Here is a 24758-nt window from a genome sequence, read left to right as displayed (position 1 = left end):
TTGAAGTCGATCTACCCCCCCCCCCCCCATTTTCTTATATATATTTATTTTTAAAAGCTGGCTGCTACTATATGAGAGATTGTTTGTGAGGAGATTACCTCTACCCCCGATTTACAATTAAAACCAGTAAATTATTCATTGGCAGTGCTCATTGCTTAAGTGGATACCTATTCAACCAAAGTGGAAAAACTGGAGAAGACCACCAATCGAAAATCATTCCCATAGATTCAATGTGTGGTTCACAGGCTCATTATTCAGGTCTGTTATCCATGCACAATCATGCAGCCTAGCCTGTAGCTATGATGTTGCCCTCAGCATAAGACAATGATGAGATTACAAACTCATGTTTGTGTACAAGGAACAATATTACTGTTTTTGCTGAGCATTGAACTTATAATTATATTGACTATGGTCCAGGACATTTACATAGTGACGACACCATGCCAATTAATGAACAATGGACAATATATTGATCCTGCAGCGATCCTATTTTTGACTGTTTAGGCATTATCTTTTTTGTTTAACTTTTTTCTTCATTACCCACCCGTACTCTTCAAGTCTGCTAACTTAATTGTAAAGGTCTGAATTGGTTACTTATTTTGTTTTACTTTTGTTATTATTCAATTTTTGTATACCTTAAGACCAAAAATATGCTGCTTAAAACCTCTTATGGCTGCAAGCCCGAGGTCGGTACACCTATGACAACATCCCCCACCCCCCCCACACTGATTAGCATCGCTAGCATAGCGTCACAATTAAATAGTAGCATCTAAATATCATTAAATCACAAGTCCAAGACACCAAATGAAAGATACAGATCTTGTGAATAAAGCCACCATTTCAGATTTTTTAAATGTTTTACAGGGAAGACAAAATATGTAAATCTATTAGCTAACCACGTTAGCAAAAGACACCATTTTTCTTTGTCCACCATTTTTTCTCTCCACCAGTAGCTATCACCAATTCGGCCAAATAAAGATATTGATAGCCACTAACCAAGAAAAAACCTCATCAGATGACAGTCTGATAACATATTTATTGTATAGGATAGGTTTTGTTAGAAAAATGTGCATATTTCAGGTATAAATCATAGTTTACAATTGCACCCACCATCACAACTCGACTAGAATAAATACACAGAGCAACGTGTATTACCTAATTACTAATCATAAAACATTTCTTAAAAATACACAGCTCACAGCAATGGAAAGACACAGATCTTGTGAATTCAGACAATATTTCAGATGTTCTAAGTGTTTTACAGCGAAAACACAATAAATCGTTATATTAGCATACCACATGTGCAAACGTTACCAGCGCATTGATTCTAGCCAAAGAGAGCGATAACGTAATCATCGCCAAAATATATTAATTTTTTCACTAACCTTCTCAGAATTCTTCCGATGACACTCCTGTAACATCATATTACAACATACATATAGAGTTTGTTCGAAAATGTGCATATTTAGCCACAAAAAAACGTGGTTATACAATGACAAAACTAGCAAAACTAGCCTGAAAATGTCGGGCGCCATATTTGACAGTGATCTTGTCTCATGATTAACTATTCATAAACTTGACTAAAAAAATATAAGTTGGACAGCTATCGAAAGACAAATTAGTTCTTAATGCAATCGCTGAATTACATTTCTAAAATTATCCTTACTGTGCAATACAGGGTTCGCCAAGCGAAGCTATACCAAAGAAAATGGCGGAATATGCGTTTAAAAATTTTCGACAGAACAACGATTTATCATCTTAAATATTTCTTACTATGAGGTGATCTTCCATCAGAATCTTGGGCAATGTATCCTTTCTTGGGTCTAATCTTCTTTTGGTCGAAAGATGTCCTCTTGTCCGTCGAAATGCCCACTAACGTTCGACCGGTACTGGAAACGTGCCCAAAGCTTCAAAGTGCATCACTAAGAATTGCCTCAAAATCGCACTAAACGGATATAAATTGCTATAAAACGGTTTAAATTAACTACCTTATGATGTCTTTAACACCTATAACGAGTAAAAACATGACCGGCGAAATATTACTGGCTAAACCCAAGCTTGGAAAGAGAGCAGGTCCAACGTCCATCGTGCGTCAGGCGCAGCAGGAAAAGAACGGTACATCTGGTCTTTGGCGTTTTATACAGGCCCTGATTGCGCAATCGACTCCATTCAAATTGTCACCTCTTACTGACATCTAGAGGAAGGCGTGGGCAGTGTTTGTATCCTCATAGGATTTACAGGGACTTTAAAACTGACCTGGGACCAGAGGCCAACATTTCTGAAATCTCACTCCATATCAGGAAAAGTGCTGTAGAATGAGTTCTGTTCCACTCAGAGACATAATTCAAACGGCTATAGAAACTAGAGAGTGTTTTCTATCCAATAATAACAATAATATGCATATTGTACGAGCAAGAATTGAGTACGAGGCCGTTTGAAATGGGCATATTAAACAGAGCTACTCAATACTGCCCCTGCAGCCATAAAAAGTTAAGAGATTTCTTATGTAAGGCTGTCACTCGCCGTTATGCTACACCCCAGTAATTATAGTGCAGGGCAGGGGGAACCAGGGAGAAACGGCTGGGGGCTAGGGAAGGGGGAACGATTTATATAAATGGTCTTCTGGGTGTGGAGCGACCAATGGGTAGATTTCCCTGTGGGTCCTGCTTTTTATTTAACATCCATGGGCTTATCAACTCTAAAGATATCAATTGCATAATTAGAAAAACTATGGTAACACTAGCTATTCTCTCATGGAGTTTGAAAGGCCTTAATATTCCTATCAAGCTTTCCAGCTGTCTTGATATTCTAGAAAGAACCATATTGGTATAGCAGTGTTCCAAGAAACACACCTACTCCAAAAGGACACACAGAATAGAGAATAATATGTACAAACTGGCTGCTTTTTCATCAGCCCCAAACAAAACTAAGGGTGTAATCATAATGAAACATAAGAAACTCAAAATCACCATCCTTGGTATAGGCGAAGACCAAGAAGGCAGAATCACTTTCCTTAAAGGGTAGGTAGCATAAACCTAACGACGTGTAACATATGGATTTGCATTAGAAAGTCCCAATACAAAAATACACCTAATTTTTCTATTTTTCGAGTTATTACATAAAACTGGTCAGAATCCCGGAGTCATAGCAGAAAAAACATTGTCGTGTGGGACGTAATAGGGAGGACCCAGAAAGCCTGCCTATTCCCTATAATGTAAACTCCACCAGAAATAACTTTAAATGTATAACTTTTGCACTCATGACTACTGGTTTCAATTTTCAGCCAATTTACAAGCAAATCATTTATGAATTTATTGTTAGAAATCAGCTTGCAAGGTTGCCAGCAAACTAGCCTGCCAGCTTTATCTCTACGAGCCTGCTAACTTTACGTTAGCACTGCGTGAGTCAGCCAGTTGCTTTCAACACCTAGTTTACCACTACGTTAAAGTAAACCAACATTTTGTAAATACATAATGCTATCAAATAATGTTACCGGTATATGCAGTTATCATAGCCAGCCAGCCAGCTAAAGTTAGTTATGTTTGCCTGCTAGCTAGGCTAGCAACCTAACTAGCCTAGCTAGTCAACCACCACGGTTGACATAGCTAAGTAGTAAGCCAGAGAATAACTAGTATAGTATTAATGAGGTTGTAATCAGAGAGTATATGTTGGAGATCCTTGGTTTCATCTCATCCTAAATTGGTTTAGACATGATTATTCTGCTCCCTGGCTGAGTATAGAGAGAAATAGGGTGTCTTCTATGGGAAGAGATGGTCTTCACTGACGTACAGTGCATTCGGAAAGTATTCAGACCCCTTGACTTTTTCCACATGTTGTTACGTTACAACCTTATTCTAAACTGTATTAAATAGTTTTTTTCCCTCATAAATCTACACACAATAGCCCATAATGACACAGCAAAAACAGGTTGTTAGAAATGTTTGCAAATGTATTAAACATGGAAATATCACATTTACATAAGTATTCAGATCCTTTACTCAGTACTTTGTTGAAGCACCTTTGGCAGTGATTACAGCCTTGAGTCTTCTTGGGTATGACACTACAAGCTTGGCACACCTGTATTTTGGGAGTTTCTTACATTCTTCTCTGTAGATCCTCTCAAGCTCTGTCAGGTTGGATGGGGAGTGTTGCTGCACAGCTATTTTTAGGTCTCTCCAAAGATGTTCGATTGGGTTCAAGTCCAGGCCCTGGCTGGGCCCCTCAAGGACATTCAAAGACTTGTCCCGAAGCCACTCCTGCGTTGTCTTGGCTGTTTGCTTAGGGTTGTTGTCCTGTTGGAAGGTTAACCTTCGTCCCAGTCTGAGGTCCTGAGCACTCTGGAGCAGGTTTTCATGCTGCCACCATCATGCTTCACCGTAGGGATGGTGCCAGGTTTCCTCCAGACGTAACGCTTGGAATTCAGGCCAAAGAGTTCAATCTTGGTTTCATCAGACCAGAGAATCTTGTTCAACAAACTAGAATGGTCCAAACACACCAAGACAGTCGTGAAGAGGGCACGACAAAGCCTATTCCCCCTCGGATAACTAATAAGATTTGGCATGGGTCCTGATATCCTCAAAAGGTTCTACAGCTGCAACATCGAGAGCATCCTGACTGGTTGCATCACTGCCTGGTTCGGCAATTGCTCGGCCTCTGACCGCAAGGCACTATAGAGGGTAGTGCGTATGGCCCAGTACATCACTGAGGCTAAGCTGCCTGCCATCCAGGACCTCTACACCAGGCGATGTCAGAGGAAGGCCCTAAAAATGGTCAAAGACCCCAGCCACCCCAGTCATAGACTGTTCTCTCTACTACCGCATGGCAAGCGGTACCGGAGTGCCAAGTCTAGGACAAAAAGGCTTCTCAACAGTTTTTACCCCCAAGCCATAAGACTCCTGAACAGGTAATCAAATGGCTACCCGGACTATTTGCATTGTGTGCCCCCCTCAACCCCTCTTTTTACGCTGCTGCTACTCTCTGTTTATCATATATGCATAGTCACTTTAACTATACATTCATGTACATACTACCTCAATTGGGCCGACCAACCAGTGCTCCCGCCCATTGGCTAACCGGGCTATCTGCATTGTGTCCCGCCACCCGCCACCCACCACCCTCCACCTGCCAACCCCTCTTTTACGCTACTGCTACGCTCTGTTCATCATATATGCATAGTCACTTTAACCATATCTACATGTACGTACTACCTCAATCAGCCTTACTAACCGGTGTCTGTATGTAGCCTCGCTACTTTTATAGCCTTGCTACTGTATATAGCCTGTCTTTTTACTGCTGTTTTATTTCTTTACTTATCTATTGTTCACCTAACACCTTTTTTGCACTATTGATTAGAGCCTGTATGTAAGCATTTCACTGTAAGGTCTACACCTGTTGAATTTGGTGCACGTGACAAATAAACTTTGATTTGATTTGAAATCCTTTTTTCTACTGTATATTTACAACTTAGGTCAGCTATGCTGGCCTATGGAGTCCCTTGGGAAACCCAACTACCGAACCATCCAATGATGGGATATATAAATAAATTATCTTAGCTTCAGAAATGACTGATCTCTATTATATATAAACAACTTTTGGAAAACTAATATTCTGAGCTACCAATTAAAAAGTATTGTCCACAGACCTAATTTAATCTGAAAACCCTTTAACTGGAACAGAATATGAAAAAATATGACCTTGGCATCCCATAATCCGAGCATCAATTTATACATTTTAAGTCAGTTGACAGACTGCATTTAACACCAAGGAAACATTTTACGATGAAGTTATCCCCAACTCCCAGCTGTTCATTATGTCCTCTAAATCAGGTAGGCACATTCCTCCATATGATGTGGGAGTGCCCTGCAGTTTAATACTTTTGGGGCAAAGTTACAAAATTCCTTATGAAGTGCATGAATGTAAATATTCAATGCTTTGCATCTATAATGTTACTTAACGATGATAGCTCCTTGAATCTCTCAATCAAGCAACAATTACTGCTGGCAGGAATCACTTACCTCACTCTCTCCCAATTCCCCAGTGGATACAGTTACTGTTAGAAGTTATAACATTAGAATTGTCAACAGCGAGACTGAATGGTGCTAGTCAAGGAACAATTAAAGCCTGGACAAATATACTTAACTCAGAAGAGAATAATCTCAGCTAAAGCCCAACACATACATACAAACAATACACACACTGAACAAAAATAAGAATGCAACATGCAACAATTTTTTATATTTGACTGAGTTACAGTTCATATAAGAAAATCAGTCAATTGAAATACATTCATTAGGCCCTGATCTATGGATTCCACATGACTGGGAATATAGATATGTATCTGTTGGTCACAGACACCTTAAAAAAAAGTTAGGGGCGTGGATCAGAAAATAAGTCAGTATCTGGTGTGACACCCATTTGCCTCATGCAGCGTGACACATCTCCTTCGCATAAAGTTGATCAGGCTGTTGATTGTGGCCTGTGGAATGTTGTCCCAGTCCTCTTCAATGGCTGTGCAAAGTTGCTGGATATTGGCTGGAACTGGAACATGCTGTCGTACATGTCGATCCAGAGTATCCCAAACATGCTCAATGGGTGACATGTCTGTTGAGTATGCAGGCCATAGAAGAACTGGGACACATATGTATATATGTATTGGAGGGGAGGTGGGGGGTTGGACGGGTACATGTTGGGACTGGGTGTGGTTTGGAGAATGGGATGGGAGGTTGGGGCTGTAGGCCCACTTCTTTTTTGTCTTCTGTTACTCTTTACGTTGAATTTATTATCACTTAAACTCTGTATGTATTTCTTACAGGGTTTTTTTGTGCTATTTTGAGTGGCAGCCTACATGTACGTTTGAAATGGATAATGTACCTGTAACCCCCCCCCCCCAAACAAAAAACAACAAAACAAATAAAAATGTGGTCCTCCAAAAAATAATACATCACATAGTAACGGCTGTGACTGTGTCTTGTAGACCTGGGCCATATGTATCAAGAGCCTCAGAGTAGGAGTGCTGATTTAGGATAAGTTTAGCCTTTTAGATCACAATGAATAAGATTACATGGCCAGGGGGGACCTGATCCTAGATCAGCACTGCTACTCTGAGACACTTGATACGGTCCCAGATAATTATGTGTTGGCATTAGAATTTAGCCTACCCTCTTGTTGTGAGATGACATTGTACTCTGCATCTAGGAAAATACTGTATGTAAGTATTTTAATCCCCTGTTAATGATGTTGTACATGCATTCATTTCAGGTAAGTTTCTTGTTAAAGTAGTTTATTTCAGATATGAAGCATTGAAATACACATGATCAGGGTGTACATTAAACTTCAGAAAATCAAAAATTACACGCAATTAATCTGCTTTTGTCTAGAATACACAATCACTGGCATAATTAAGCCAGCAGAGCCTGCACAATGGAAAAGAACAAGACTGTGATAGACAGGCATTAGTCTTATTCGTCCTTCCAGATCAGTAGCCCCCAGAGGTAAGAGCTAGGGAGTAAAATGGAACAAGGCCTATTTGTAATTTGGAGGGACTACACTCAGTCTCTGTTGTTCTGTTGCCTCCTGCTGGAGAGAAAGTGAACCTTCAGTTATCGGTGAACATACCAGTCGTATAGGTTACTAATGGACAACGATCAGTTTGTCAGAAGGTGCAGATAAAATGTCAAGTGCACCAACGGAAAGGAAATAGGAAACATGAAGGTTTGCAGGGATTACACTGACCTATCTCTGGTGTTGGGCCACTGTGCTGTAGACCACATCACCTGGTTCTGCTGCCTGTAAGAGAGGAGGAACACACATAGATTGATAGCTATAATGGTGAGTTACAGAGCCTATATAAATATAAGCTTCTGCCAGTACAAACACATACAGGCATGAATAAGTTAAGCAAGTCATCAACACAGTAGAGCAGCTTTTTATGTAGGCCTTGGTCTTGGTGACCGTGGTGCTGTATGTCACTGCATCATCAGGTAATGGGTCCCGATGGTAGACGGTTACATAGAGTTATTCAGATAACATTTACATCCATTTTGTATTCATTGTACATTCTACAATACATCAGGGCTGTCAATTCCAGTTCTGCTTCTCAAGACAGAAAAATACTATACAAGACCAGCAGTGTGTATGTGTTTATTTAGTTTAAAGTTTACCCTTTGTGCTGTCCTGTGCTGCTTAGGAATCACAGTGCTGTACAAGTCACCGTGGCTCTCAGGGTTTAGGCCCTGTGGGATGGAGGAGAGAGAGCAACATGATCTCATCCACTCAGAGAGGGGGTTAGTTGAGTTGCAGAGGGTTTCGGTTGGGTTGGAGGGGGTTGGGTTGAGTTTGATGGGGATTTAGTTGGGTTGCCGAGGGTTTCGGTTGGGTTGGAGGGGGTTGGGTTGAGTTTGATGGGGGTTTAGTTGGGTTGCCGAGGGTTTCGGTTGGGTTGGAGGGGGTTGGGTTGAGTTTGATGGGGATTTAGTTAGGTTGCCGAGGGTTTCGGTTGGGTTGGAGGGGGTTGGGTTGAGTTTGATGGGGATTTAGTTGGGTTGCAGAGGGTTTCGGTTGGGTTGGAGGGGGTTGGGTTGAGTTTGATGGGGGTTTAGTTGGGTTGCCGAGGGTTTAGGTTGGTTTGGAGTGGGTTGGGTTGAGTTTGATGGGGTTGTTAAGTTGGTTTGCAGAGGGTTTAGGTTGGGTTGAAGGGGGGTTGGGTCAAAGAGGTTAGGTTTTACCTGTTGTGTTGATCCTCTGATGTGACTCACAATGCTGTAGGTAATGTTCTGCTCAGAGTCAGCAGGCTGCTGAAAGAATGAAACACAAACCTTGTTAACGTCAAACTGTTTTTTACGACAGAAGGATGTTGTACACATGTATATTGACACATGAATTTGCAGTTTCAATGTATTCTAATGAATGTACAAAATGTGTTATCATTCAAGTGTCAGGAGTTGTGGTGAGGGATTTGAGGAAGTCAAATTTGCATACTCAGTGCATGACTAAATTGAGAAACGCAGTTCTCTTTAAACTGTTTAACTTAATATTCTTGAGTCCAGTAAACCTAAGAGATCGGGTTGATAATTGAGGCCTTTTATGACTATCAACCAAAGCTTTCTCAAGAAGAGGAAGGAACAGATGAGTGACAAGATAACATGACCATAGCTTACTACTGAGGTGTTTGTTGGTTGGTCCTTTGCCTTCTTGTCCTCTGAAATAATCAAAAGAGGATGTTGGTACTAATGATCTTTCATCTCAAACCTTTCATTTGTAGAAGCAACAACCCTCCTGTATTTATAATGTTCCGCAAATGACATTAGTCATTATTATTATTGTTTTAATAAATTTTCATTAAAACAAATACATACCATGTTTTCTCAACATCTTCCATGTGAGCAAGGTAACAGCTATCACCACCACCAACAGGCTCAGAGGAATGAGCAGGACTACCAGCAAACTGGAATATAAAATGCAAATAAATAGAATATATAGATAATCACAGGCATTGATCTAAGTATCATAGGCATCATTTATTTGGACTGTTGCAACATAGAAATACTTTATAGCCTATCATGGTCCGAACACATTCGTTTTAGGAAGTAAGGAATAAGGAACTTTACCAAAAGAGGGAGGAGAAGAGAATGCCACAAATGCTTAAGTATGTCACAATACACGCACAAAGATATCTAACCATGGGGAAGTGGTAAAGGAAGGTGTTTTTAATTTTGTATACACTTTCATCCATTGCCCCCACACCCTTACAGTTTCACCAACCATTTGGATGACTATTACATTTTTGTCATTTAGTAGACGCTCTTATCCAGAGCGACTTACAGAAGCAATTAGGGTTAAGTGCCTTGCTCAAGGGCACATCAACATATTTTTCTGACTAGGGGATTTGAACCGCCATCCTTCCGTTTGTACTGGCCCAAAGCTCTTAACCATTAGGCTACCTGCCGCCAATGTTCCATATAAGCTGCGCACAGCTCCCCCGCAGAAGAAATATCAGCCTCCACAGAGAAGCACGAGATTGAATTTCACTCAACTTTCACAAGTTTTCTTTGTTACTTAACACTATAAACGTTTCCCTTTACTGTGGGAATTCAATCGAATCAATGCAATATTAGCCAATTCCATTGCAACAAACGAACAAAACGAACTATGCAAGAGATTTTGTTGTAGGCAGAATGCATTGGAGTAGAATTCTATTGCATTGACAGGCACAACTCAGGCCCATACTCTACAGACCGGTGCACCATAACCAATAAGATCTGCAGTAGGCCTATATGCAAATAGACCATTGCCATATATAGATTTATGCCATTCACTTTGAACTGGACTGCTTTACAGCATGAGCTATTATTATGTGTTTTGAGATCAAACCAAGAGCTGCATGTAGCCATGTGTTCCCATTTGTTCATATTCTTTTCTAGTTAGTGAGTTACTAGCCTAGTTATAGATCATTTGTATTCGGCAATGTGGGAGTGACTGCTTCCTACAAGAGCACAAAACGTGTACTTTTCTAGTCATCTTTGAAAAACAAGTCAGGTAAAGAGCTTTTTTTATGTCTTAAAGGGGCAATATTGTATTTTGAGAGAGACTTGAATAAGCTAAGTTGCCAATATGCAGAGGGTAGCATAATTTGTCTGATTCTCTATAATAATGGTATGGGAATAATAATGAATTGTATTTTGTAAAGTGGTTTCTTGCATCAAACAACACAACAAAATGTTCAGTTACCTACTTGTCTGAAGAACAAATGGATAATTAATGTAAATGCCTGCATGTTTTTTTTCAAAAGTCTCATGGAATGTAGGCCTACATTGAACACCACACATTGGATGCTACTGTAGGCTGAAGGAAATAACTGCTATTTCCATGTTAAAATGTTATCTGATCCATAGTTTTTGATGGTAGGCCACTCTGGTAGGCCTACAGTATGATCAAATAGCCACAGTAGCCTACTTGGCCCCTGTCAAAACAGTAAATTAAAGCAGGTACAGCCTCAGTGTTCACAGTAAACGTACGCCGGAAGTTGCACAGAATTTTCACAAAGTTCAAGTTTGCGCTCAGCAGACCTGACATTTTCTCAGTGCTTAAACATTTTTAGAGGGAACATTTCCTGCTGCCCCTGTTAAAGTGAGGAGACTGAATACTGACCTCTGGGTCCTTTCCTGTCGCTTCTCGTCAGTTCCCCCATTGTTCTGGTCTGTAACAGAAGGGGTGAATGTGGGCTGAGAAGTGTTAGACTCAACACTTGTTAGTGAAGTTTAGTAAGTGGTTGGAGCTTTTGTCACTGTGAGAAGCTCCAATAAGTAGCTCCAATAAACTGACTGGTGTACAATTTAGATTTATATGATTAAAACCAGGTAACTGGAATGTTGATTAGCTAATCTATATAATGCTTTCTTAGCTTGTGTTTGACACATGCGTTAAAATTAAATTCCTTGTATTTTCAGTATTATTTTCAAATCTAGGTGGTAGATATGATGAACAGTTTTATAAAGATTGTTCCATTTCTTAAAGATCTTTAACATGACTGACAGGAAAATCTCAAGAGAATGTGTGGTCAAAAGATTTCCACTTTGGGGCCTCCTGAGTGGCGCAGCGGTCTAAGGCACTGCATCGCAGTGCTAGAGGCGATGATACAGACCGGGGTTTATTCCCTGGCTGTGCCACAACCAGCCGTGGCCGGAAGTCCCATAGGACGGTGCACAAATGACCTAGCATCGTCCGGGTTAGGTAAGGGTTTGGCCGGGGGGGGCTTTACTTGGCTCATCGCGCCCTAGCAACTCCTTGTGGCGGGCCGGGTGCCTGCAGGCTGACCCCGGTCGCCAGATGAACGGTGTTTCCTCCAACACATTGGTGCGGCTGGCTTCCGGGTTAAGCTGGCGGGTGTTAAGAAGCGCGGTTAGGCGGGTCCTGTTTCGGAGGACGCATGACTCCACTTTCGCCTCTCCCGAGCCCTTTGGGGAGTGGCAGCGATGAGACAAGATCGAAATTGCAAAGAAAAAAGGCAAAATACAATATATATATATTTCCACTTTGCTTCAGAAATGTTCCTTAATCTCTAACACTGGATGAATAAACGGGACTCATACTTGGTTATATGGGATTGCTCTGTACTTACTTGTGGTGGTGGTGTTACTCTGTGTTGTGGTTGGTTGGTTAACAGTGATATGAACAGGCATCTGTAGATCTCCAACTGCACACCAGTACCAGCCAGTGTTCTTAATTTTTAGTTGACTCATCGTTACGATCATGACTTTTTTTCCATTGGCAAGAATCCGCTTTAATTCTACTGATGCTCCATCTAAATTCCCAACACTCCTCTCCACGCAAGAGCCACCCAGCCTGCACCAGCAGAAACCTCCAGAGTTATGATAGTTACAATTGACAGTGACACTCTGTCCTTCAACTCCAGCCACATGTTGTTGGTCCACATAGAGTCCTGCAGTACCTGCACAATGAATGGATTTGAAGGGTCAACATTTGTGTGAATGTCAAATAATCCCCATACAGAGTACATGTTCGGTCATTTTAATAAGGTAAATCTAGATCAGAAAACACAAGTGGTTTAAACAGAATTATGAGGCCAGATGCTCATCTAAACTAACCAATTTCACATGGTATTACTAAACTCAGTACATGGTATTTTAATGATCAGAAAGGTAAGGATCTCACCTGTGGCAACTGACAGATATAGATATGTGGTGTCACCTTTCTCCACAGCACACCAGAAATATCCAGAGACCCCTAGTTGCAGATTCTTCATGGTCACAGTGAAGACTCTTGTAGTAACATGATCAGCGATGGACAACCCATTAGATGCACTCTGAGAGTCAGTACGTATTAGAGTAGAGCAAAAATTGAAAAAATATCCACTACACCAGTATTTCACATGTTTTTCAGAGCCATGATGATAGAGACATGGGATGGTGATGGAGCCTCCTTCACGTACAGACACATGACTCACTGTGGACACACCGTGAATACCTGTAGACACAACAGAAAATACATATATAGATACTTTAATTTTACCCAACTGCTCAAGAGTCCCACCAGATGATCAGCCAAACCACTTGACATAATGTATACATTTGTGACCTCTGGAGAGAAATGAGTGATACTGTCGTTGTCACACTATGCGTTTGTGACACCAGAGAAGACTGAGACATGTTAGTGCCGTTGGTGTCACACCGAAATCCAGCCACGAGAACATAACACTTTGACCATTAAACTCATATTTAGCTTTGACACCCCTAAACTATGGACACAATCTCTAGTTTCAATCAGATACAATTTGAAGTTAATGAAATAGTTATGATATACTGTAACTTACTGTAACTATACTGTAACTTTGACTGGATGGTCGTTCTGATATCTACTGTAGTACAATGTTGAAAAAAGAAATGTGTGCAAAATATGTTACTTACACTTTTGTTATTAGGTAAAAAATATCCCTATTTTTTCAAATTGATAGACATGGGAGCTTTTTCTTTTCTATTTCAAGAGTTTGATGATATCTTGGGCCATGCCAAAGATGAAAAGTGGATCACTAAGCAAGAATATGACTTTATTTTCCCTGCCCACCCCAGGTTGGCGTGCTATTACATGTTACCAAAGGTTAACAAGGCTCCTCATAACCCTCCTGGAAGGCCCATCATCAGCATCGCTCCTTATTCTACTGAACCGCTTAGGCGCAACAAACACAAGTCCAACATTTATCGGAAACTTTTAAACTACCTGTTCACTACCCTCCTGCTCTCCGGGGATGTGCAACTCAATCCTGGGCCCAACATCACCGAGCCAGCGACACGCACCGGAGTGGAAAGCGGTGGATGGCCTCGTCCACTGATCGTCGCCGCTGTGGAAGTGGGTGAGTGCTATGGTCCTATGGTTTCTCTCGACTCACCCGGCTCCAGGATAGATTTTGACTCTTCAAACATACCAAAGTCGCTATATGCGATCCCTGACTCTGCTTCTGGTACGCAAGCTGTTTTAATTAGTTCCCCGCATCCAGTGCAGGCGGGAGGGATTGTTAATTGCGCTACCGAACTGCCCCTAATCAAAACGAAACAAAACGGCCTAAACCCAGCCGTCAGAAAACACAGAAAATTTAACTTTTTTCAATGTGTCAATCACTCTCGAGTCATCTGGGACCCACGAGCGAAGCCCAAGGGACTACTAGGGGGGCACTTGAACATTCGTAGTGTCATTCCAAAAAGTGATCAAATTCAACATCTACTCACAGACTCCAACCTTGACTTTCTCTGCCTCTCAGAGACATGGCTCCATAAAAACTCTCCATCTGCTGCTTTGATTGTGCCTGGCTACAATGTTTTCAGGAGAGACAGGACTGAAGGAAGAGGAGGGGGTGTGATGATTTACATTAAAGAACATATCCGATGTAAACAAATTGAGTGGTCATGTGATAATGAACTAGAATGTATTGGCCTGAACATTACACTGTCTCCCCAAATGTCTTTTACCCTCATTGGAATGTATAGGCCACCTTCCACCAAAAGTGTGTTTTTTGATCAGTTTAATAACATGCTTAGGGAATGTGATTTTGGGAAAGAGGTCATCTTAATGGGAGATTTTAACATTAATTATGAAGACAAGTGTTGTAGGAAAACCCTCAAACGGATCACTAATACCTTTGACCTTACACAGCTAGTTAAAGGGCCAACCAGGGTGACTTGTTGCTCTAAAACACAGATTGATTTGGTGTTCAGTAATAAACCAGAGAGAGTGACTAAATCATTCAATATGGTTACTGGGCTATCTGATCATAATCTGACACTTATAGCCAGAAAGCTGTCTAAGAGCAGGTTTAACCTCTCTACTGTTAGAAAGCCTGATCAACTAAGAATACCTAAGAGTGAATTAAGCTATTTTGAAAACGCAATTAAGGGAATTAACTGGAATGATCTCTTGTCCTATGCAGACGTGGAAGCTGATAGTCAAGTTTTTCTATCCACAATCCAGACTACATTAAATGGTTTCCTAAAGAAAATCAAATCCAAACCTGGCCAAAAGAGCACTCTTCCTTGGCTAAATGGAGAAATCTGGAAATTGATGAAAGAACGAGATTATTATCTAAAAATAGCCCTAAGATCCAAATTAGAGCATGACAGACGTAGGTTTACCATGTTGAGAAATAAGGTGATGAAAGAAATCAGACAGGCCAAGGCAAACTTTTTTATTAACATAATTGGTGAAGCAAAGGGAAATTCTAAACTGATCTGGGAGAATCTAAAAAAGTTAACAGGGAAAGACCATAGTAACACTACAAAAAGACTAGAAATCATGGTGAATAACAATCTAACACAGGATGCAGTCGAAATAGCAATAGCCTTCAATTCCTACTTTATTGACTCTGTCAGGGTACTGACACAGAACCCCTCCATTGGTTTCTTGGGCTCAGTGTTAGTAAATGATGCTCAACCTGTCTTCATCATAAGGGAGGTTTCTGAGTCAAAGGTGGACAAGGTGATTAGCTCACTAAAGAACTCTAAAGCCAAAGATGTGTTTGGGATGGACTCTACCTTTCTTAAAAACTACAAAGAGTCACTCATTGGCCCCATTACTAAGGTCACCAACACATCTATTGGTCTCGGGGTGTTTCCAAGGGTATGGAAGTCGGCCATAATAACGGCCATCTTTAAATCGGGTGACCCTGCTGACGTGAGTAACTACAGGCCCATTAGTATACTACCTGTGGTGTCAAAGGTTGTTGAAAAGTGTGTAGCAGAACAACTGATTGCCCACCTCAACAACAGCCCCTTCACATTACATTCCATGCAGTTTGGCTTCAGAGCGAAACACTCCACAGAAACGGCCAACTGCTTTCTTCTGGAAAATGTGAAGTCCAAGATGGACAAAGGGGGCGTTGTTGGGGCTGTGTTTCTGGACCTAAGGAAGGCTTTTGATACTGTTAACCATGAGATTCTCATCACAAAATTGTCCAAGTTCAACTTTTCCCCCGATGCCTTGAGATGGATGAAATCATACCTTGAAGGCAGAACTCAGTGTGTCAGAGTGAGCAATGAGCTGTCGCCCACTCTTAGCTATGATGTGGGTGTGCCCCAAGGGTCAATACTGGGGCCCCTCCTGTTCAGCCTGTACATTAATGATCTGCCTTCTGTCTGTACTGGGTCTGAAGTTCAAATGTATGCAGATGATACAGTGATATATGTGCATGCAAAGAGCAAACAACAAGCTGCACAAGAACTCACTACTGTAATGGTCCAGGTTACAAAGTGGCTCAGTGACTCGTGTTTGCATCTCAATGTGAAAAAAACTGTTTGCATGTTCTTCACAAAGAGGGCAACAGATGCTACTGAGCCAGATGTCTATGTGTCAGGGGAGAAGCTCCAGGTGGTATCTGATTTTAAGTACCTTGGCATCATACTTGATTCCAACCTCTCTTTTAAAAAGCATGTGAAAAAGGTAATTCAAATAACCAAATTCAACCTAGCTAATTTCCGATTTATACGAAATTGTTTGACTACAGAGGTAGCAAAACTGTACTTCAAATCTATGATACTCCCCCACTTAACATACTGCTTGACTAGTTGGGCCCAAGCTTGCTGTACAACAGTAAGACCTATTCAGTCTGTCTACAAACAGGCTCTCAAAGTGCTTGATAGGAAGCCCAATAGCCATCATCACTGTCACATCCTCAGAAAGCATGAGCTCCTGAGTTGGGAAAATCTTGTGCAATACACTGATGCATGTCTTGTATTCAAGATTCTAAATGGCTTGGCTCCCCCTCCACTCAGTATTTTTGTTAAACAGAAAACCCAAACATATGGCAGCAGATCCACAAGGTCTGCCATGAGAGGTGACTGTGTAGTTCCCCTAAGGAAAAGCACCTTTAGTAAATCCGCTTTTTCTGTGAGAGCTTCCCATGTCTGGAATACACTGCCATCAGACACACATAACTGCACCACATATCACACTTTCACAAAATGCTTGAAGACATGGCTAAAGGTCAATCAGATTTGTGAACATGGTCCCTAGCTGTGTGTTGCCGCTTTCCATGTCTGTTGTCTGTAACTTGTGAGGTGTGGAAACACTTTGTTGCTTTTATGAATTTTGTCTTGCTGCTTTTTGTTCTATGTTGCTCTGCCTGTATGCTACATCTTGCTTGTCCTATGTTGCTATGTCTGTATGCTATGTCTTGTTCTATGTTGCTATTGTCTATATTGTAATTGTTTTTAATAACCTGCCCAGGGACTGCGGTTGAAAATTAGCCGGCTGGCTAAAACCGGCACTTTTACTGAAACGTTGATTAATGTGCACTGTCCCTGTAAAAATAAAATAAACTCAAACTCAACAATAATACAATAATACATTACAAGTACACTAACATATACTTGGGGTGGCAGGTAGCCTAGTGGTTAGAGCGTTGGGCCAGTAACTGGCCAGCAATTTCCAAAAGCCTGAAGGTACCACGTTCGTCTGGACAAACAATAGGATGCAAGTATAAACACCATGGGACCCCGCAGCCGTCATACTGCTCAGGAAGGAGACGCGTTCTGTCTCCTAGAGATGGACATACTTTGGTGTGAAAAGTGCAAATCAATCCCAGAACAACAGCAAAGGACCTTGTGAAGATGCTGGAGGAAACAGGTACAAAAGTGTCTTTATCCACAGTAAAACGAGTCCTATATTGACATAACCTGAAAGGCCGCTCCGCAAGGAAGAAGCGACTGCTCCAAAACCGCCATAAAAAAGCCAGACTATGCTTTGCAACTGCACATGGGGACAAAGATTGTACTTTTTGGAGAAATGTCCTCTGGTCTGATGAAACAAAAATAGAACTGTTTGGCCATAATGACCATTCTTATGTTTGGAGGAGAAAGGGGGAGGCTTGCAAGCCGAAGAACACCATCCCAACCGTGAAACACGTGGGTGGCAGCATCATGTTGTGAGGGTGCTTTGCTGCAGGAGGGACTGGTGCACTTCACAAAATAGATGGCATCATGAGGAGGAAAATTATGTGGATATATTGAAGCAACATCTCAAGACATCAGTCAGGAAGTTAAAGCTTGGTCGCAAATGGGTCTTCCAAATGTACAATGACCCCAAGCATACTTCCAAAGTTGTGGCAAAATGGCTTAAGGACAACAAAGTCAGGCTACCCAAAATGTTTGACCCAAGTTAAAAAATTTAAAGGCAAAGCTACCAAATACTAATTGAGTGTATGTAAACTTCTGACCCACTGAGAATGTGATGAAAGAAATAAAAGCTGAAATAAATGATTCTTTCTACTATTATTCTGACATTTCACATTCTTAAAATAAAGTGATGATCCTAACTGACCTAAAACAGGGCATTTTTACTGGGATTAAATGTCAGGAATTGTGAAAAACTGAGTTTAAATGAATTTGGCTATGGTGTATGTAAACTTCTGACTTCAACTGTACTTCAAATATGTAGTGTACTTTTCTAGGATATCTTAAGTATACTATAAATATACTATCATAACACTTCATCCTTAAAAACACTTTTTAAATTCATTGTTTTTTTTTCAGTCTTGCAGTATACAACAGGTGGGTGGCAGGTAGCCTTGTGGTTAGGAGTGTTGGGCCAGTAACTGAAAGGTTGCTGGTTCAAATCCCTGAGCTGACTAAGTGAAACATCTGTTGATGTGCCCTTGAGCAAGGCACATAACACTAATTGCTCCAGGGTTGCTGTCAATAATAGCTGATCCCTGGCACTGAACCCACTCTAAGGGGTAGTGGGATATTCACAAAATAATTTACAATTCACTCTTGTATGTGTGAAATAGACAAATTTCAGCGCCCACCTAATTATCTTATCAATATACTATCAACCTTCAATAGACCTTTTAAAAGTGTAATTTAAATGCATTGTATTTTATTTTTTAAGTATACTATATGTTCACTATCATTACACTTAAACATGCTCATTAAAAGTTTACTTCAATTTCATATGCTTTAATTGTAATTGAGTTTATTCATTCAAAATACACTTGGAGTTGTTTTTAAGTTGAGGCATAGATTTTTTTTATGGAACTCTGCTTCTGAGTTATAAAGTACTATAAGGGCACAAGGCGAGACCCAGATGTAGACACGGGAGGCAGATGGTTTGAGTCTTTGATATTTATTAATAATCCAAAAGGGATAGGCAAGAGAACGGTCGTGGACAGGCAAGAGGTCAAAACTAGTTCAGACTCCAGGAGGTACACTGTGGCAGGCAAGCTCGAGGTCAGGGCAGGCAGAATGGTCAGGCAGGTGTGTACAGAGACCAGGAAACAGGCAAGGGTCAAAACCGGGAGGACTAGCAAAAGAGAATAGAAAATGCAGGAGCACGGGAAAACCACGCAGGTTGACTTGGAACATACAAGACGAACTGGAACAGACAGACAGAAACCACAGGTTTAAATACCCAGGGGATAATGGGGAAGATGGGCGACACCTGGGGGGGGGTGGCACAAGGACAGGTGAAACAGATCCGGGTGTGACAAGTACATTATAAGTATAGTTTCAGTGCCAATGATGAGTTTTGAAGTACTTTCTGAATTCCTGTTCGGAAGAGTGCAGAGAAAGTTGACAATGATAATGATTGTTTATTCCACATAAGCGAACATGACTAGCTGAGGAATATGCTTCCTGAGAGTATACTTTAGTATACTTTCAAAAAAGTATATTTAACTTAAATGTCCACAAAATATATTTGAGGTATACTTTCAAAAACAAATTTTTACCCAGTATCCCTTTCTGCAGCTGAAATTTTTATTTATAATGCAACTGTTTGATCTTCATTTTCCAACTGAATAATGCTGTACTTTTAATTACACATGACAAAAAAAAACATATTGAGATACTAAAGTGTGAAATGCCACTGGTGCACAGTTATAAAAAACAATGACTTGTCACTGAGAGACTAGTCAGGATTGAGGGAAAGATGAACAGAGCAAAATACAAAGAGATCCTTGGTGAAGCCCCAAAATTGCCCTCGCTAGAAGCCCGTGTTTCAGACATAAGGAAATGGATGGCTGCAAACTTTCTACTTTAAACTCGGACAAAACAGAGATGCTTGTTCTAGGTCCCAAGAAACAAAGAGATCTTCTGTTGAATCTGACAATTAATCTTGATGGTTGTAAAGTTGTCTCAAATAAAACTGTGAAGGACCACGGCGTTACTCTGGACACTGATCTCTCGTTTGACGGACATATCGAGACTGTTTCAAGGACAGCTTTTTTCCATCTACGTAACATTGCAAAAATCAGAAATTTTCTGTCCAAAAATGATGCAGAAAAATTAATCCATGCTTTTGTTACTTCTAGGTTAGACTACAGCAATGCTCTACTTTCCGGCTACCCGGATAAAGCACTAAATAAACTTCAGTTAGTGCTAAATACGGCTGCTAGAATCCTGACTAGAACTAAACAATTTGATCATATTACTCCAGTTTTAGCCTCCCTACACAGACTTCCTGTTAAGGCAAGGGCTGATTTCAAGGTTTTACTGCTAACCTACAAAGCATTACATGGGCTTGCTCCTACCTATCTTTCTGATTTGGTCCTGCCGTACATACCTACACGTATGCTACGGTCACAAGACGCAGGCCTTCTAATTGTCCCTAGAATTTCTAAGCAAACAGCTGGATGCAGGGCTTTCTCCTATAGAGCTCCATTTTTATGGAATGGTCTGCCTACCCATGTGAGAGACGCAGACTCGGTCTCAACCTTTAAGTCTTTACTGAAGACTCATCTCTTCAGTGGGTCATATGATTGAGTGTAGTCTGGCCCAGGAGTGTGAAGGTGAACGGAAAGGCTCTGGAGCAACGAACCGCCCTTGCTGTCTCTGCCTGGCCGGTTCCCCTCTCTCCACTGGGATTCTCTGCCTCTAACCCTATTACAGGGGCTGAGTCACTGGCTTACTGGTGCTCTTTCATGCCGTCCCTATGAGGGGTGCGTCACTTGAGTGGTCTTCCTGTCTGGGTTGGCCGTGGCGGAGATCTTTGTGGGCTATACTCGGCCTTGTCTCAGGATGGTAAGTTGGTGGTTGAAGATATCCCTCTAGTGGTGTGGGGGCTGTGCTTTGGCAAAGTGGGTGGGGTTATATCTTTCCTGTTTGGCCCTGTCTGGGGGTATCATCGGATGGGGCCACAGTGTCTCCTGACCCCTCCTGTCTCAGCCTCCAGTATTTATGCTGCAGTAGTTTATGTGTCGGGGTGCTAGGGTCAGTTTGTTATATCTGGAGTACTTCTCCTGTCTCATCCGGTGTCCTGTGTGAATTTAAGTATGCTCTCTCTAATTCTCTCTTTCTCTCTATCTTTCTCTCTCTCTCGGAGGACCTGAGCCCTAGGACCATGCCTCAGGACTACCTGGCATGATGACTCCTTGCTGTCCCCAGTTCACCTGGCCGTGCTGCTGCTCCAGTTTCAACTGTTCTGCCTGCGGCTATGGAACCCTGACATGTTCACCGGACGTGCTACCTGTCCCAGACCTGCTATTTTCAACTCTCTAGAGATACTCTGAATGATCGGCTATGAAAAGCCAACTGACATTTACTCCTGAGGTGCTGACTTGCTGCACTCTCGACAACTACTGTAATTATTATTATTTGACCATGCTGGTCATTTATGAACATTTGAACATCTTGGCCATGTTCTGTTATAATCTCCACCCGACACAGCCAGAAGAGGACTGGCCACCCCTCATAGCCTGGATCCTCTCTAGGTTTCTTCCTAGGTTTTGGCCTTTCTAGGGAGTTTTTCCTAGCCACCGTGCTTCTACACCTGCATTGCTTGCTGTTTGGGGTTTTAGGCTGGGTTTCTGTACAGCACTTTGAGATATCAGCTGATGTAAGAAAGGCTATATAAATAATTTAGATTTGATTTGATGTAAACCTGCTCCAGAGCGCTCAGGACCTCAGACTGGGGCGAAGTTTCACCTACCAACAGAACAACGACCCTAAGCACACAGCCAAGACAATGCAGGAGTGGCTTCGGGACAAATCTCTGAATGTCCTTGAATGGCCCAGCCAGAGCCCAGACTTGAACTCGATTGAACATCTCTGGAGAGACCTGAAAATAGCTGTGCAGCGACACTCCCCATCCAACCTTACAGAGCTTGAGAGAAACTGCCCAAATACAGGTGTACCAAGCTTGTAGCGTCATACCCAAAAAGACTTGAGGCTGTAATCGCTGCCGAAGGTGCTTCAGCAAAGTACTGAGTAGTGTCTGAATTCTTATGAAAAAGTTATATTTCAGTTTTTTATTTTTTATACATTTGCAAAAAATCTAAAAACCCATTTTTGCTTTGTCATTATGGGGTATTGAATGTAGATTGATGATAGGGGAAAAAGCAATTTATTCAATTTTAGAATAAGAATGTAACATAACAAAATGTGGAAAAAGTCAAGGAAAAGTCAAGGAATTTCCGAATGCACTACACCTGACTACCCCTATTCTTTGTCACCCTGATAAAGGTTCTTGTAGCCGCAACGCGCCAGTAATCTTTAAAATGTTTGCTATATATAAGCCGTAAACAATAAAGGATTTTACATTTTTCCACTACATGAGAGTGCCTTAATTACTTCTGGAAGTTGGTTTGCAAAAAGGCTTTTTTAGCATTGTTTACTATCCAGCATCAACTTCTTTTTGTTCTGTAGTATTTCATGCCATGATCAAAGAACACCTCATGGTATACAACTGTAACCAAAGAAGTGCTTTATTCCTGTGTCTCTTCTTAATATGTTAGATCTCGTTTACTGGAAATTGTGTTTAAATGTGTTATGCAAAAACTAGAAAAAGATAACTGCTGAAAAATACAACTGTTTCACAAATTAAAATGGCACTCATCAATACATCTGAGCACAACATACCTGTAATATTTGTGTTGTGGAGAAATGACCAGGCAGGAGACGGGAGTACAGTTAGTTTTCGTTTAGTCAAAACCTCTCCTGCTCTACAGTTCCCGGGCACACTAGTGTGCATGTGCATTTCCTATTAGGTGTAGTAACGTAACACTGTCGTAATACATCACTGCTTAGTAACAGCATAGTAACTAATATAAACAGATGTAGATCCCAGATACTACAATACCGAAAATCTTTAATGTGACTACAATGTCTATTGACAAAGTAGAAAGAACATTACAAGTGCTATGACTTTCAGCATGTACTCAGTCTCAGTGTCTGACTCAGGAACTGAGTCTAATAATATCAAACAACAAAATGGCTTCCCTCACTTACCTGACAGTCCAGTGAGGAAGAAAAGAGTGTGCAGGACAAGGAGGAGATATGGAGCCATGATTAGATGAGAGAGAAATTCTCTGGTAGCTTTTATGTTTGAATGGGTGCACTGGTGTGTGTCATGGACCAGGGCACCCAGGCAACTAACTCTACTTCCTGATCCACATGAATATCACTTATTTAACTCTTCCTGTTTTAATGACAATGCAACCATGTGCCCTATGCAAGACATTGTGTAGTCAATGTTGAGCTGTTGAACCTGACCAAGGTTGATGTTAATACATATGTTGATTTATATGATCATTGCTTGTGGTTCGTTCCCCATCCTCAATACCCTGATAAAGTAATACATTTATAAACTCCTGAGTCCTGTGTTGGTCTGATAGTCCTTTCTGATATTAATGAGGTCCGTTACTGATTACAGTTACATGAAGAAGAAAAAAAAAGTAATTAGTAACGTAATCCTTTGGATTACTCAAAATGAGTAACGGAATCCAATTACATTTGTCAATAAAAAAAAAGGTCACCTCATATAGCATTTCTTTCATTTAGTGACATGAGTCAGCCTAATTCCAAATTGTGGACAAATGTGAGAGCATAGCCTAAGATCTTATAATTCACAAGTTCTATTATATGTTTAAGAGCATATTCACAGGGCTCCATACAAACATTTTCAGTTGGTGGCACCAGCCCATGACTTGGTCCTACCACTACTGACCCTTCACTAAGCCCCGCCCCAGAATTTAGGCAACCAATTGCAGCGCTCCAATGGATAGCAACTGTCGTTGAGTCCAACACCTTGGACAAGCTCACTTTTAAATCACATAAAAGCCAGTAAAGGAGGCTATGGCAAAAACTGAAACCTTTCTTCAAAAAACAAATAGCTAAATAATTGACCAGTACACCAGGAGTTCTTGCTACTGTGATTCCTGAAATGGAGAGCCTGTTGGTGGAGTATTTTTAGAGTCTGAAATTATACTTTTATTTCATTGTTTGATAGCTCAGCTGGTTAGCTACTGTAGATGGCTCTCGGTCTCATTGACCACCAAATGTTGCTAACGCTAGCTAGCCTACTAACGCCTGGTAACGCAATGTTATGAATACAACTCCCATCTACTGTCGACATCAGGATACGATTTGAGAGCACTATTTAGCTCCAAAATTGGTTATAGTGAAGACAGTGCACTTTTATGATAGGCAGAAACTGCTTCTCTAATAGAAATCACTAATCACAATTGTAGGCAATGTCATAGCGATGTTAGCTAGCTAAGCTCATGCGCAGAAACGCATCACCAGGTCTAACGGTCATCTTGCGCCAAACTGTGCATGTGCAGGCCGTCAAATCAAAGCCACTCCTTCGATATAAAGTTATTTTTGACAAAAATTAAAACGTGTCAGTTTGTCACTTTCACGAGGTTGGAGTAATGTTCAACTCCTTAAAAAACAGTCTCGAATCTAGGTTGTGCCTTTAGATTTTGAGAAAATGAACAACTAAGGAAGATTATTTCACTTCTCTCATTGACTTCTCCAACTTCA

At 41.1% G+C, this 24758-nt stretch overlaps 1 protein-coding gene across 1 annotated transcript; it reads right to left on the bottom strand.

The window, feature by feature from the left end:
- Positions 1-7324: 7324 nt before the first annotated feature.
- LOC120017929 (polymeric immunoglobulin receptor-like) lies at positions 7325-23321 on the bottom strand. The gene is made up of 10 exons (XM_038960885.1): positions 23223-23321; positions 12670-12981; positions 12116-12445; positions 11146-11194; positions 9354-9442; positions 9156-9196; positions 8724-8792; positions 8160-8231; positions 7732-7785; positions 7325-7575 (listed from the first exon to the last, which is right to left on the bottom strand). The coding sequence occupies exons 1-9, from the start codon at positions 23278-23280 to the stop codon at positions 7732-7734; spliced, it is 1074 nt and encodes a 357-aa protein (XP_038816813.1). The 5' UTR covers positions 23281-23321; the 3' UTR covers positions 7325-7575.
- Between the last annotated feature and the right edge of the window lie 1437 nt (positions 23322-24758).

This window comes from Salvelinus namaycush, chromosome 22 (genome assembly GCF_016432855.1).
Source record: "Salvelinus namaycush isolate Seneca chromosome 22, SaNama_1.0, whole genome shotgun sequence".
Classification (NCBI taxonomy): Eukaryota; Metazoa; Chordata; class Actinopteri; order Salmoniformes; family Salmonidae; genus Salvelinus; species Salvelinus namaycush.
The sequence above is the reverse complement of the archived record's forward strand: the minus strand, read 5'-3'. Positions and strand labels throughout refer to the sequence as shown.

Coding starts and splice junctions, on each gene's coding strand:
- LOC120017929 (XM_038960885.1), bottom strand. CDS start 23,280: ATGGCTCCATATCTCCTCCTTGTCCTGCACACTCTTTTCTTCCTCACT. Junction 11,195..12,115: donor GAGTAACACCACCACCACAA/GTAAGTACAGAG, acceptor CTTCTGTTACAG/ACCAGAACAATGGGGGAACT. Junction 8,232..8,723: donor TCAGAGGATCAACACAACAG/GTAAAACCTAAC, acceptor TCCATCCCACAG/GGCCTAAACCCTGAGAGCCA.